A 16,570-nucleotide genomic window follows, 5' to 3' on the forward strand; every position below is an offset into this window, starting at 1 on the left:
GTTTCTTCATCTGTAAAATACCCGAAAAATACCGAGAAGAGTTAGTGAAGATATATCATTAAATACCGTGATTATTAGTGAGTTGATTAAGAGTTTGATTAAAAGAGATTAGTGATACATTATAGCATGCCGTACAGAATTTCGGCAAAAAATTGTTTACACTTCAGCTGCTGCTACGAATTGTTTGTTGTCGAAAATAAAAAAAATTATGAAAATCTCTGTTTATTAATCTGCCATTAATATCGTCAATATTCGTCAAACGCCGTACGTAGCATGTTGCGAAAAGTGTGCATTGCGCATTCGGTGATTGACATAAAATTTTGCATGTTTGCATATTTTATATTGTTTACACTATTTTGTTAGCCTTTGTTATTCGGCCTTGCCAACGTCGTTTTTCCTACCACAATACACGCCGTGTATATAAAATTCCAAACTTTATATTATTAAAAAACGAACGAGGAAAAAAAACAATAGAATAAATTAATGTGCGTCGAGTTGACTCGACGACTAGTAGAAAATTTTAAATTTACCTAAAACAGATGGAACGCCCGGCGTTGGGCTGACTGACGGTGGTCGGTTATCTACAGCATCTCTGGTAGAATCTGATCGGTCAATCGAAGAATCTGATGCAATTTTACTACTCTCCCCTACGAGCATCGACGCCTCGCTTGGATATTCAAAAGTTCGTGTCGCCGTATCGTCAAATTGAATGCGATGCTGAAAATGAAAACACACAAAATTTAATCACTCATATGTGCGGGAAAAACTGTACAACTGTTTCTTATATAATACATTGAACATTGCGACGGAAGATGGTATAAGCATCTGATAAAAAAATAAGAAGCGGATTTCCTGGCGTGGTATATAGTGGGGGGGGTGTTAATATAGAATCTCTCACGATAATACATTTTTGTGTCAGGTTATTTATATTTGATTACCATTACGCATAAGATCAAGGATAGTAAAATTGATGAACACGTCGTATTTGCCGTCTGGCCATAGCTTTAAAGGATCCTGTATTCCATTTATAACAGTAACTAGTCACACTCGCTGAGTTTTTGACTGAATCGAGAATGGCGTCATCGCCGGTATAACACCTATTCATTGCAGGAAAGAAGTCGTCATCTTCATTTTTGTATACAAGTAAAAGTATTTTCATATTCAACCAGAAACCCGTATGTAACAGGAATATGAACGTACATTGCGTGTACTGCAAGATATGTGAGAGAAAAAAAAAAAAAAAAGTTATCGCTGAATGACGAGTGATTGAAAAAACACGTGCCTGAAAATTAAATTCATACAACAGTTAGTTGTCGTCGAACATTATACTGACAATCTTTATTGGTAAAGAACGACATAAAAATTGCTTCATTATTTCAGAATTATGTATATCAAGAATGGCACGCGCAGTTTTTCCGACAGGATTGTTTTACATATATAAACATTATAACATTATTACAATACCGTATAGCAATACTTCTGAATACATCGTAACCGTACCGGTGATTATTTCAAGCACGAGATGACTGCTTACAGCGGTTAATTAAATGAATCCACCGTTGTTGCTTTACGCTGCTGTGACTATATAATGATATCATTTTGAAAGAGCGCCGATTCCACTGCACGCCGCGTATTTCATGCAGCGAAATTAAATAAGTATAAATAAGTAGGTACAAGTAACCTTACTAGCTCCGCGAGACTTTTTCCTACACTCTTTTACTTTTTTTCGTTTGCTCTTCGTTTTACAACAAGAGAGTGTAGTTACTTCGTACAGCATGCAGTTTCCCGGTCTGGTAGTTCAAGCGATAATAAAAACCGTTAACACAAAGATAAAAAATGAACTAAACTTCAATGAGTAGGCATCATAGATATTGAAAATTGCAAGTATACAGAAAGTATGATTCAGTGTCCAATAAATGTCCGCTTGAGTAAGAAATTGAGTCACCATATTTTTGCCCTAGGCCTAAAAAGATGACAAATGATTGAGTAAATTATGGTTCCAAGTATGTGCAGCGCGCACACTTACAAACCATGAATGTACTTCGGCATGTTCGCCATCGAGACCCTTTTAATTACCGGGCAAAGTACATGAATAATCGACAATTGCATAGTACGTGGCAAGACATATGCGTGCGTATACCGACTTCGGGGAAGAATTTCTAACGGTGTTAATCGCGGTATAGTACCTACAGCGTCAAATAGTTTACAATTATTGTATAAAATTACCCGCCAGCGTCGGATGCGGCAAAAGCAGCAAGAAAAATGCCATCAAGCGTATAATTTCAGCGTATAAGGATAATACCAGAGTAGCTTGCCTAGCGGTCGGTAGATGCAGTAGTGAGTCGGTAAATAACCTGCATGCGTTGCGTCGAGTGTGCGAAATTCAACAGTCAAAGCGGGCGCGACACACACACGCGCCTATAAATGATACACACGGATGTACACCGTGTGTTATTATAAACGGCGAGTAATGTAAACAGTAAACAATAAAGCCATTCCTCGTCGGCGTTCACGTTTTATCACAACGAAAGCCGATATCCCCACGCAATTTTCACAAAGTGTGTGCAGTAAGAGACAGAGCCTAGCGCATCGGATCACGGATAGCAGAGGACGAAGCGCGAACAGCTATCTGATCTCTCACCGCAACCTATGGCAAATTCCATGCAAAATTTTTTCGCGCAAGGCTTTCTTATTTTGTAATAAACGTGTATAAGTTTTCACGTGATTATCCTCCGTCCATCCGCGATATTTGCGGGCACAGACACACATCCGACAGTTTGCGAATATCGATAGATAGAAAGTCAATTCCCGCTTCGTTCTGAACTCTGCAAACTCGTATGAACAGCCTTTCTTTACGGCGCAGCCGATACCAGTCACAGGTTTCTCGAACTCGAAACAACGCTCTTTTCGTGTACACTGTACACACGATACGGTATTGTCATTGAACATGATAAACGCTTGGTCAGAGATTGAATTTCCACTCGTCGACACGCCTCGATTGTTGAGCAATTCCGACAAGTTCACGCAATGATGTATGCGTTGAACCCCGTAATTGGAACGCCGGCGATGACAACAAGAAACTGTGATCGTATTTATTCCGGTTCAAGTCACGGCGCGTTCGATCCGCTGCTATAGTTATCAATTTCTCAGGACGAATTGAGCCTGGCAAACTCTTTCACCTTCTAATTGAAAGATTGTACAATTTCTCGACGTTCACTTTACGCGAATGATACGAAAAAGAAAAGTATCTTGTCAGACGTAAAGGCGCATTTCTAGTGCAGTAATGGTCGATGAAACAAAGTTCATTAAATGGTTCTTACAAAATGAAATTGGAAAACAAATTTCTTCGAATTGCTTTCATTAAAAGAGCTTCTCATCGTTAAGATCTGATCAAAGTACCTCGTTATTACCTTTGGTGTGTACAAACATAGTGTTTGATAATAGACTCTGAACACGTAACTGACCAAAACTTTGACTTTGGGTTTAATGGAAACAACAATTGTATTCTACTACAATTACATTCATTTCGGGAATGTTGGACATTGCGTGCATAAATAGCGTTAATAATGTGGTTGCATGACCAACTGGTGTCATTGATTTTTCACAAAAATTAGTAAACTGGTAACTACGGAAATAAAACGGTTAATCAAACTACTTGTTTCGCTGTACGTTCCTTCAAAACGGAATCTCATAATGCATAACGGTATGTATAAGATAAACGTAAACTGCACCGGCAGCAACTATGCATCGCACAAATTGCGACGCAAACTCGGCTCAACTCTCATTCAAGACGTAATTATGAAATTATTTCATTTTCTCAAGTAAATTACCCCTGAAGTTGTGGTTTTTATTCTTATAATTTTTAAATCGAAATACTTTACGAGGGCAAACGACCAAATTGAACCTTCGAAGCAAACAATGCTGACATAGTACGCTAGTAATATAAAGCTTCTTACGGTGTGCACGGATAATTTATACCTTGAAGTGAATGTCCGAAAATTCTTCAGGCTTCGACGATCACTTCCAGTGAAAACAATCGGTAACCCTCGAACGTATAAACTTCTATGAAAATAATTCTCTAATTTTTGGTACCTATTCGTAAGTTATATTATTTTTAATTTCCACATCATAACAATTTTTTACTATACGAATATTGAATTCATTAATAAAAATGAATACCATACGTAGAGCGATATTCTTCTTATAATTTTTTCAACCGTCCGCGTTTTCTCACCGCCTTCTGGATGCCGAAATTCATCCCACTACTATAAATACCGTTACAGCAATCAGACGGCCGTCGCGTTGGAGTTCATTGCGTCTCAGGTATCCGTTTGTCTATCATTTACATACGCAAACGACCTAGCCCGAGGCCCATGCCTTGCTGCCCATAATTCTCTTCACCTCTCTCCGTAATTTTCTTGCCCCCGAACTTGTACATACATCCCTTTTCTCCACGACATTCCGGGTCGGAATTAAAAATTGAAAAATGCCGGTACCTCACTCAAGTGTAAAGTATGTACTTGACAAGAAAAAAAACAAACGTTAGAATCATGCCAATGTTGCAGCAACCAAGTTTATTGCTGACTTGCACAATTCCGTGGTCTGGAGAACATTCAAAATTATTCTGTCCTGCAAAGTATTCAATTTTTTAAACTAATATACATATATATTCTCGTTCTGCTTCTATTTTATCATCTATAACGGTTATAATCGAGTTCCACAGATAAACAATGATAAAAATATTTCAGGTACTTCCCAACGCTTTGCAGTGTACAATTTTCACGTTAGACTTAATTACCAAATACCTGCCTTAATCTACTGTGAATAAATACACCGTGTAACGTTGCGGAATCGGTATTATATACGAGTCTCGAAGCTGTGTCCATTCAAGACTATAACCGTAAAACACAATAACACACGTATACAGGTGAACCTATTTCACTGATCGGTGTTGAAAATCAATTCTTAGTACAGTACTGTGGATATTTTTACAGCGTGGATAGTTACTAAAGTTGCAACCTGCTCTCGAGATTAGGTTTAAATCGCTGCACAGCCTTGGGAGTCGGCCATATCGCGTCTCGTGGACGACCACGCTTTACACCAAGATATATTATTATATACTTTCTGTGGTTATTATCCTTTCGCAATCGACGACCACCAATCGCCAGCATTTTATCTTTGACTTATATAAATTATGTGCATCGTGTAATGAAAATCGAAATTTATCGTTAATCCGTGAAATAAAATCGGCATTCAAATCCAAACTCGAGACTCGTCTCTGATAGATCGTGTCGTACGAAATTCTCCAGAATGTTTATTATGTAAGTATATCGGAAAAACATGGGGATAAAAATACGAGAAATAAACATCGATGATTTATAACGGTTGAAAAAAAATCGATTAATTATTCAGAATCTACCTACAACTGCAGTTGTCATACGTTATTCGATAAGGTCAAACGAAGCGCCGCAACGATTTTAGCGGGTACAGAAAACCGGTAAGACCGATAATCGATCCAATTCCCATTGGTGACGCAATGCGATAAAATATATCTAGGCGTCCGAGTGAACCCACGTCTGTATATTAAAGAAGAGCGTCGTAATTTTCAAATCTATCAGGTGAACATGAAAATAATCTATAACAATCTCCGTAGTCGATACGTAACGCGATCGGCGCGAGATGGAAAAATTCATACCTACAATTCGAATCGACTTGAACGGTTAAAGGAATAAAAAATAAATATTCATATATAACGAGATAAATTTATTTTTTGTCAAGGAGTCTCGCACGGGAAACTTGAGATCAGGCCGCAACTTTCGCAGCGGCCTTGATAAAACGTTCGCTGCGAATTAAATCGACTGCAACTGACCTCGCGACAGTACGAGTTTGACAAATACACGCCCAACAATTAACGGTCCTTAAAGACTGGGACAGGCCGCAAAGTCCGGGTTGCGGAATGGTGTTGATATAATTCGAGGTCCCAGCGGCGTCTCGAATATCCCTGCAGCCAATCTGTCCGAGGCGTTAAAAATTACGATATGGACAGTTCCGTTGAACGATAAAAATTTCACGAACGTCATCGTGTAGAGGGTTTCAAAATTTCCCACGGTAACCGAGAGATTGTATTACGTACCATAGATTGAAAATTGAGGAGCGCAATGTCCGTATCTACGGAATCTTTTTACTACCCCGAAGTGATCATGGAAATATTGTAGTAATGTTTCGTAAATATGGATTTATGCGACGAACGAATGGCAGGTAGAATGGTACTCGGTATTATCGATTTACGGCCTATTCTTCGAACGCTTCGATGATCTCTGGAGAGCAACTTCGTTCAATCGCGCAGTTATACGTTTACTCGCATACATGTACAGAGAAAGCTCAGCAATGACCGTAAAAAACGTGAAGGTATATAACAGCAACCCGGAAACTCAATGAATAGACAAGTTATTTTGCAGAACAATAAAATGTTAATGTCAACGTTCACGCGGAGTAGTTTGTTCCCCGCTCGCGAATAAGCAAGTATAATTTGAGCTGTAGAAGCCTCGAGGCCGCAGCGCCGGTGATTCGAAGAGCATGGCAAGACAAATTTGCGAGTAATCAAGCGGTGAAAAGAGTCCGCAAGATTAACGCCAGGTTCCACCTCGATTCCCGTACAGTGAATGCATCGTGAAAGTGATAAGCGTTACAACGGCTGGACAGTCGATACTCGTAGAGAAGTGGTAAGTAAGGTGTACCGGAATCGCTGTCCGCATCGGCAAAGAGAAATTGTTCGATGATCCTAACAAAGTGGATCGTAAAACGAAATTATCCGTCGTATCTGCTTCTTTGAGCATGCGGAACACAGAAGAAGTGTCTAATAATTTTCATGGGAAAGTAGTTTCGACTTTTATAATGAAGCATTTCGCTGATGGTTTAATAGGTTTGACCGCTGCTGCTGCAGCGGGGAATTTGTAGAGCCATGTTAGTTTACAACGTGTGCGTTTCGGTGTTTTTCAAAAATCCCAACTTTCACAAGGGGCATACGATATCGGTATAACCGGTTTACAGTCGACGTTCGGAAGATAACGTCTTTTACGGCGATATATGGAAAGAAATAAGAAAAAAATTATATATAAACAAGCTCTGATGCTACTAAGGTGGAATCTATATCCTACATTCACAGAAACATGAAGATTTCTATTTGGAATATCGAGAACGCGTGTCATACGTTTCTCTACAAAAAAAAAACCAAGAATACACTGTAACAAATGCAACCCTTGTTACTTCTAATTTTGAATAAATACTACAGTTTCACGGTGAAAAATGATCATCTTTTCCAAAAATTTTTAACCCACTTGAATTATTCAAATACTAGCAGTAACAATACGTGATTCGTGACTTAGGCAGTCAAGAAATCAAGAGAACGTTTCAACCCTGCTAATCACTGTCTATCCAGGTTCGGCTCAACTTCTTAGCCCGCAATTTAACTCGCGTGCATCACACACACCAAGCGTTGTTAATCGTTTTTTATTACGTCGATAAGATAAATCTTATCTTTCCCTTATCGCTTTACGGATATAAATTATCAAGATTCATGCTAAAAACAATCCTCTGGGTAAACTCTGAAATAGCGCTGAAGATCGATGTCCGTGTATTTTTGGGGTTATTCGCCGCAGGCGGGCGTCGCGGCGTCGCGACGCGACTTGCAAGGGCAAGTGGAGTTCACACACGAACGAGTCGCAGAGAAAAAAGGAAGAGAAAAAAAAACCTCGGCGTGGGATCAGTTGGGATTTTCACGTGGTTTAGATAACCGATATTTATACTCTCGAAGAGCTATGATAATCATAACACGTCGTTCTTGAGTCGAAAGCAAATATAATTAAATATTATAATGTGCAGATTTATAGGCGAGAAAATGAAAGGAGAAAAAACAGAATCTGATATCGATCTGTAGTGATTACGAAATTTTAAGAAATTCTTGCGACAGAAGAAATAAACTATTTTTTTTTTCAGTTTTTGGAATCCAAGTTTTACATTCGTTACGTGTGATTGGCGCAATTGATAAGTTTTCATTTACTTCAATTTGTTGCTCTAGGATCAAAATTAACTTTTTCAACACTTTGCACTCTTTACCAAATTTCAACATCGATTTTTTTACACTGAGTACATCGTAGTCTCCATCACGTATTGTGTGATCTGAAAAGACGATATTATATAAGGTGTTGCGACGTTGTAGCAGGCGCACACGTGTCTTTTAAAAATAAAACAACCAATCGATCAACCGATGAAGCTAATGAATGACTGCGTGTCATGATATAAAATCCCAGTGAGTCAAGAGACCGAGAGAAAAAAAGTGTGTGGGCTCAGATACAAGCACATATATACCCCGTGAGTCGTAGATTATTTTTTAATCTAGACAGCTACGAGTTTAACGCCAAAATGCATGGCGGGGAAAATTTTGCACAAAGCATCGCAACCGGGCGTTGTTCGAACTCGCGATATCGCGAATTCGATCAGTTTCATGGTACGGACACCTTGTGAACTTCAATCTTAATCGTGAATTTCAATATTTTTATCTACGTACGTATAATATATCATATACATAAACACTTTCGAACATCCGCGATCAATCAAATAACCCAATACAGCAATAACGCTGGAAATCGTAAATTTTTTTTTTCTTTCAAGTGCAGAGCAACAATCGCTTACCACCGGCAAATAAGCATCGCGGTGCGGTGGATCGGTGCATATGATAAATAGCGAATCGATGCTTCGTTAAACCGAGACGGTATACGCATACCTATACATGCGGAGATATTGCTGCAGTGCGTACGATGCGTTAGTTACGCGCAGCGATGAGGGAGGAGGGATGCTCCGGGAAATCCGTTATGCGTCACCCCTGCATCGAGGGGTTGGCAAAAGTGCAGGGATGACGCACCCCGAGTCATCGTCGTAACGCGGCATGAATCTTTTCTGGAGCAGAGCCAGAAGCGAAGCGCCGACGGAATAATTGATTAACGCGAAGTTTGGGCAGAAATTTCCTGGCGCCAGGGATGCTGGCTGACTAAACGTGCGTCGTTCATGCATGGTCCGGGACTGCAGAAGGACGATCGCATTAAGGGACCATTCGTAGTATAGCGGGTCGAAAAATAGCTGATATTCGCGATTTCGCGATAATCGGTCCGATTTTTTACGTCAAATCAAAGCACTCTCACGTAGCACAGAAAATTAATTTTCATCGTTTTTTTTTTATTTATATTTTTTCAACGGTTTTCTCAAAACGTGGTGTTTCAAAAGAGTTTTCGAGCTACCTGTCTCAAATTTGGACGTAACATTCTTCACGCCATTCTTTATCTTGCTATGGAAGCTTTTTTTTGTAATCTTCATATTTTTCTTAACGAGAAACTGTCGAAAAAATAGGTTAAATTCGATATTTTTTTTTCAAGCCACCTATGTTCCGTCAATATGTATAAGAAAGAAAAAATAAATAAATAAATAACCTCTATAGCAAGATAGCGGCTTTCATACTGATTATTAATCTTTTTACAAATTTTGTTTCATATAATATTTACGGCCACCGAGGGGACTCCTTTTTTTCCAAGTGAATTTCAACCTTACAAAATGAATTTAAAAAAAAAATGAAATTTTGAAAATTTGTTTACTGTTCTTTACGAGTACTTTGATTTGACATTGAAAAATCAGATTGGTTAGCGTATTTCAACCATCGAAAAAACAATGGCGAAAAGCAGATACTTTTTCACCAGTTTCGCTAGAATGATTCCTCAAGGAGACGAGCTCGCAATGCCTACAGCTGGGTGTAAATGAAGGGTAATCGTATGTGTCAAGTACTACCTTGTGGTTGCGAGGTTGTTTCGACAAGTTGCTCCTGCCATTGATGAGGATATTGTCATTGAGGAAACTAACGTTGCAGGGCGACGGCGGTCCTCCAGTCATTTCCCATTCGGCGTCGTCGGTCGTCGATGCATCCAACGTGGCGTCCAAGACTATAATGCCTCCTTCGCCAGCCTGCAACCAAGGAAGTGAAATATGGCTGTTATTCATCGCGAGGACGGGTTCAGAGTGAAAACCAGAGAAATGATTGGTTATTTGAATATGTACATTTGCGCGAGTATAAGGTTACCTTGACATGGGTAACCATAAACACGTGACAAAGGTTAAAGACGCGGGCGAGCGACCACGTTGTGAGAGAGAGAGAGAGAGACAGAGAGGTGCTTAAGCACCTCGACTGGCCGACGGTTATTTTAATTGCGATAAGTGAAATTTACCCTTATCCACATCCAAACGTGATCTAACGATGGCCGTACTATATCGCTATAACGAATCGATAAATCGAAGTTAATTGAAACGTCATGTATGTGATTATGATTAATGCAGAAGCGGACAGGCGCCGAGAGAGATGGAGAACATCGATCGCGGCTGACGGTATTTTAACGTGGTTACGATCTGTGCAGCGCGTTTACACGTGTCTCTGTCAGCGGCGTCAATCTCGTGGCTTGAAACAGGAAACCGAAAGTGGGGTAATAACATACCTATATAGGTACATAAGCTGTACCAACGTTTAAACGACGACGCAGGCAAGTTCCGTATTACCGATATTGATGATATGTTTCAAGAAGAAACACTATCTCAAAGGTCAAGTTTCGGTCTTGACACAAATTCACACATCCCAAAGAGAATTTCTCTCATAGTAGAAAATCTCTCGCACAGCAATACGGATAAATGCTTTAATCTTCCGGCTAACTTTTTTTCGGTCCGAAATAAAACGCGAGTTAAATTCTGTACGAATTATGTGACAATGGCTGGCGATGCAGCTGACGTGAGAAAACGGACTGCATTGTAGCATAAATCGTATAAACTCGAAGTCGCATTTTATTTCAGACCAAATAGAAGTTAGCCGAAAGGTTAATGCATTTATGCATATTACCGTACATGTTGTACCTAAGCTATACGTCGTTGGAATAGTACATTTTGCTGAAACAATCCAAACCCAGTTCAAAATCGTCAGACATACATGCAAAACGGTATGAAATTCCGCAGGTATCGAAAGGAAAGGTAAGTCTGTAATTCGCTCAGAGAAAGTGAGTCTTTATCGATACTTCGGTAATCGCGTGTTACCGGACACACAACGGAGGGTGATTGGCGAAGAACGACGAAGAAGCAAGAGCATTTTCCACACGCTAGTCGCACACACCGCAGTGGCGACGATGCTTCGACGTACCTACAATAGGTGCCTACATCCATCCTACAGCCGGCGAACGTGAGTATACCACCGCATACGTGATACAGGCACCGGGACGCTTGTTATTACGGTCTCTTTTCAATTCCATCGTCAATGGGACATCCTGTCGTCTCGCCAAGTCACGCGAAAGAAGGACGGACGGATGCCTACACGGTATGAAAGGATGAACTCGGATGCCTGCATCTGGTCTGATGTCAGTGGCAGCCTCGAAGAACCTCGCACCGTCGATGTTGTCATTAAAACCGTCTCAGCCGGTTCCGCTCGAGGATTTAATATCGTGCAGGTGATGGAAAAACCGCGAAGAACCGTGTATCCATCCTCGTGTTACCGTCGATATTGATATGACTGAAAAATCGTGATATCGAAGGTTTTTAGTGAGGCTCGGACGGCGGTTAGTTAGTACACTACCTTACAGGCGAGCTCTGCCGTAAAAGAATTACCGATAGTATCTCCCTGGCGCGTCAATACTGTAACATATGTTTACATGGTAATGGAGAAAATCAGATTAAAGGTGGCCGCGAAACTTGGTGAAGTGTAAAGCACTTATTCACGTATAAGAGTATAATTCATCTTGACAGCAGATCACATCTCTGCGGATAATCTCGTTACAAAACGTGTACGTATGTATGTACCTACGTGCGTGCCTACGAATGTCGAAATAACGCCGCACGAAATTCTGGACAATGGCTAAGGTTTTTTGATTGCTGTGCGATTTTGATATTACGATACGCAAATTCTCATGATTGTCCTCGTTTGAATCGGTAGATACTGAAACTATCTTTGCTTACAGATAACGTTTCAAATACTACAAAAAAGAAAAAAAACTGTAGCTTAGTTAACTTTGCATGAGGAACCAAATTGGAATATCTGGTATTAACTGACCGAATTTACAAGCGTATGTGTAATGTAACATTACATGTAGTACAATGGTAGGAACAAGTTTTTGTCGGATGCCTCGTCGTCTAACGAATCGAAAGAACGGTTTGTTTAATGACTTGACTCGTACGATTTCTCGCTGGTAATACATTCCCTACCTGGCCTGTTATATGATCTTCTTTACTTTTCGTTTTGTTTTATGTTCTGTGTTGTTGTTTATTTTTTGTCAATTCTTTTACTCGTTTGCCGGTCGCTACTCCAGTGAATATCTATAGAAGTAAAAAAGAAGTTTTAGTGCTCGCAGATTCGAATTGCGAATTAAATATCCATATATAAATCAGAATGCATGGCGTCTTGGGAACAGATCCACCACGACGATACCCGTACGGCATTGGATAAAATTTTCAGTAGCCGTTCCGATTCTTAACACAAATGAACGTTACACGGCTAGCTGTAAACATGATCGTATAATTACAAGTGTCGTTTGAATTACTTTCAGACCCTCGCCTCGCGGTCACTCGGTCTAGAAATTTTTAATCTTGCAGCAATTAACGTTCGACAATAATTGTAAAAGAGATTCAGTTAACTGTTATCTAGCTCAGCCGTCATTCGACGACAGTCGATTAGATCGTCGGTAATTAGTACTGATTTCATTAATACTCGGATGGAAATGAATTATCGAGAGCATGCCATTGCTGTTGCAATTTCTGCCCTACATTATTTATCAAATCTGAAACTTGATTGCGTGTATCATCGTCTTTCTCGTCAAAGAAATAACACTTACCGCATAAAGAAAACTTTGCTCATCGCCATATAAAGGCCTGAAGCAGCGTGCGGTCCGATGATGAAACGGTCAGTCAGTGACTGGAACCGGAAATACAGTTGCGGCAGACAATTATACCATACAACCACTGCTACTATTTTATATCCGTCACCTATTTTCATTTTTCCAACAAAAGTAGAGTACATTCTATGCTCATGTAGTGCTAAGGTGACTCGTGTCACTGTCGCCCGACATTTAAAGTCGCGTTCTTTGTCCTACTCAACTAATTGCCGGTCCTCCACATTCAAGTTCGGTTAGACGACATGACTTTCGTCGACCTATTATGCCACGTATCTTCGTTTCGGCTGCTACTTCTTGGCGAAAAACTTTATATATTTCTACTATCCCGCTGAAGACAAGTATCCATTTGTTAATGATGTATTCGCTATACATTCTCAACAAAAAGTGAGTCACGTCGACAATATCGAATACTTTACGATTAGATAATAAATCGGAAAAAATTCAATCACAATAAATACGCTAAGAAGATTGAATTTGAATAACAACAATGCCCAAAGGTTACCTATAAATTGTTTAACAATTATACAGGGAATTTTTTTTTTCGTCATGGAAAATGAATTCGTTGATTTTTCTAAATACATGCGAATATTTAAAGAATTTTCTCATTAGTTTGAAAATTGGATTTTCGAAAATTTTTAAAGACTGTGTTTACGAAACTATTCGTTCAATGTCCCGGAAACTTCCAAATTGTAATACACAAAGTTTTTACGAAGTGTTTAGAAATTTTGTTGAAAATTATTATCCTTCTACTTTGCCGTCTGCGTTCAGTTTACGGTTGCACGATCGAATTCATGGTTAATAGATATGCGAATTTATGCTCAAACGTTCCGACGATTTGGACGTGTGGTATTTCCTGTTAATTTCCGACTGGAAACAGGCCGATTAAAGGCCATCAGTTGAATCGCCGAGGAGTCAGAATTCCGACGCCGGAAATGTAATTCTCTCTGTCAACGAGCATGCTGCTGGAAAGCATCGTGGTTACATTGAGAAGGAGGAGATGGACCGTCCCGCGATCAACAAATTCGAAACCCCGAGAGCCTGAGGGCAGGCAAGCGTGAAGCGACATACCTGATCACCTCATTTTTCGAGTATTCAGGTTAAACTTTAACCACGTTCTAGCGTTACGACTTGCGGTCGCCGAATTAAGGTCGCAAACGTTGCGCACTTCTTTGTTACAGGGGCTTCAAGCCCGGCATCGCGTTGTTTAAAATTTGATTAATCCGGTTGGCACGCAGTTAGGTTAACGCGCGTCATCGAACCGGTCTCAGGGGAACCGATAACGTGAAGGGATAATGAGGATACCGAAGATGATAGGAAAAATTTCAGAGGCTTATTCGATACCCGTGAACGTCGACGACTCTGTACACCCAACTTCTTCATTGGACGTGGAATGACTTTAAATGTAAGAGAAACAGTTCCGAATTGCGACTTGCGTTATCTGAACGATTCTTATTCAAGTCGTTTGACGTTTACTTTATTACAAAATTCACTTTACGTTACCGTTTATCGCGTGTGTGTATCTCAGGATGCGGAAGGATTGAGGTGAATTATTTGAGTAGAAAAGAAAAAGTAACATTCCGGAATTCGAATGTGTGCCTTAATTGAACTTGAATAACGATTGCCGTTCATAATATCCGAACGTTCACTTATCGGTTGATTTTGCTCCTATAAAAAACTGTGTAAAAATTAAGTATGATTCCCATGGTATTAAAAACTTTATAAAATGAATGTCAATTTTTTGGCAAAAACTATCCATAGGTAGACATATAAATTATATTCTTTTGCATCAAATTTAAAATACAGGCTTGAATGGAACACGTGTTGCATATCACAATGCATCGAATGATGAGATAAAAATGTGAATAAAATTGCAAAAATGAACAAAACGAACGAGCTATTGCACGAATAACTGAGCAAAAAAGCAGGATACCAGGACGGACGAGGGTTCAAGGTCTGAAACTCAGTGATACGAAGACCAACGCGGTGGACATTTGAATGGAAAAATGGTATGGGAGTTTCTCATGGCACATGGAGGGCAGGCAAGCCAAGTTCATTGTCATCATTCTCCAACGCGAGGTTGCATGCCATGCCAGCGCCGACGAGGACTATCGACGATCGCGCCAAGTTCGTTAAAAAGAAAGAAAAACGCACGCGATGTATATGCACTATCTTTTACCGCGATGAGAAGCCTTCGGCGTACCCGGCGAAAATTATACCCCATATCTCGTCCCTTTCACGATGAATTTCAACATTCGGCTGGTTTCATAGTTTTATGTATTTTCTAGAGCTTTCATTTAAGCCCTATATCAATACGATCGATGCACGGAGAGCCGAAATATATAAGAGTTCTAACATTTCCAGCATCGACGGAATCGTCAATCCGATCAAGAATTTTCGTTCGTTTCAGACCGCAAGACTAAATATATGACATACCCTTGCACTGTATAGGTATGTATATGTCATGTTAGGCTAAAAATAGCTTCGAGAAGCGTATGTAGATAACACAAGAGATCGCGACACGATCGCTCTTCTCGGTCGATGATAACTTGACAATATGGTAGTGCGGTATACGATTGAATTTGGTAAATAATTCGTCAGCTGCGTGACATATGATGCGAATGAACTAACGGAAAGAATGTCAGAGCCAGTGTCGAAGAGATTGCAAGTGTAAGAAATAAATCGGTTAACATCGTTGACGTCGATTTTTTTTTTTTTATCTATAATAATGTTGCGGCGTAAAAATTGGACCGATTATGGCTTCGCTTTCTTGAACAATGATGCCTTCTTCACTTTTAGGCTTATGAAAGCATAGTAATTGTTGAAACAGTCGGGATGATGAATAAGGAAGCATTTGAACGCGCTCTAAAGCGAACGTGTGAAAAATTTATAAAGTGTATTTTACAAGAAGAAAAGTTGCCAGTCAGATACTCGTCAAAAAGTTATTCTGCTATCGAGTCTGACCGCATGGCGAATATTTTGAGATCAACGTAAGATAATTTAATTTTTTTTTTCTGAATCTACATCAATGTAAGAGTTATTTTGTTTCTTTGTTCATACTTACTTATCAGTCTTAGTTGGATCAGTTTAGTGTCAGTTTGACCCCAGTTTGAAGCGGTGCAATTCCAGGGAGATTTAAAAGCTAACAATAAGAGTCAAGTTTCAATCATGCTTTTATTGTTAATTAACGGACATGTAATTGGCGGTAGTGTGTAATTTGAATCTATCTTTGTAAAGGATGAGAATAAATTTTTAATGTACATGGCGAAAGGTTTTTGCTTTTTGTGGAGATACGATGTCCCCCAGGAGGAAGACAACTTTTTTCTTTCAATCCATTCCAGCGGCGGGGTTCAACTTTGGTTTAAAAAAAAAAAAAAAAAACAAATTGTAAGAACCGGCGCTCCGGAGATATTCGAGGACCCGACGATGAGAGAGTAAAAAGAAGGAAGAAAATGTACACCATTTTTAACTCACGTAAATTATTCCAGCTTCGAGGCTCAGCGCGATCACGGATTTGGTTAGAAAGAGACGGGCCTCCGTCAGTGTTGGCATAAATTTTTTTTACATTCGATATCGAAAATAGGTGACTCGGATATTTCTGAGTAAAAGTC

The 16,570-nt window shown here is 39.7% G+C and overlaps 1 protein-coding gene across 1 annotated transcript in view; it reads right to left on the minus strand.

The window, feature by feature from the left end:
- The window catches only part of LOC124178909, a 33,217-nt gene that overhangs the window by 1,632 nt on the left and 15,015 nt on the right, over positions 1–16,570 (minus strand). The window contains exons 2-3 of the mRNA XM_046562700.1: positions 9,835–10,008; positions 531–717 (exon numbers count right to left, since the gene is read on the minus strand). Of these exons, the coding sequence (XP_046418656.1) occupies positions 531–717; positions 9,835–10,008 (361 nt within the window). The remainder of the gene's footprint in view (positions 1–530; positions 718–9,834; positions 10,009–16,570) is intronic.

Source organism: Neodiprion fabricii, chromosome 3, assembly GCF_021155785.1.
Source record: "Neodiprion fabricii isolate iyNeoFabr1 chromosome 3, iyNeoFabr1.1, whole genome shotgun sequence".
Lineage (NCBI taxonomy): Eukaryota > Metazoa > Arthropoda > Insecta > Hymenoptera > Diprionidae > Neodiprion > Neodiprion fabricii.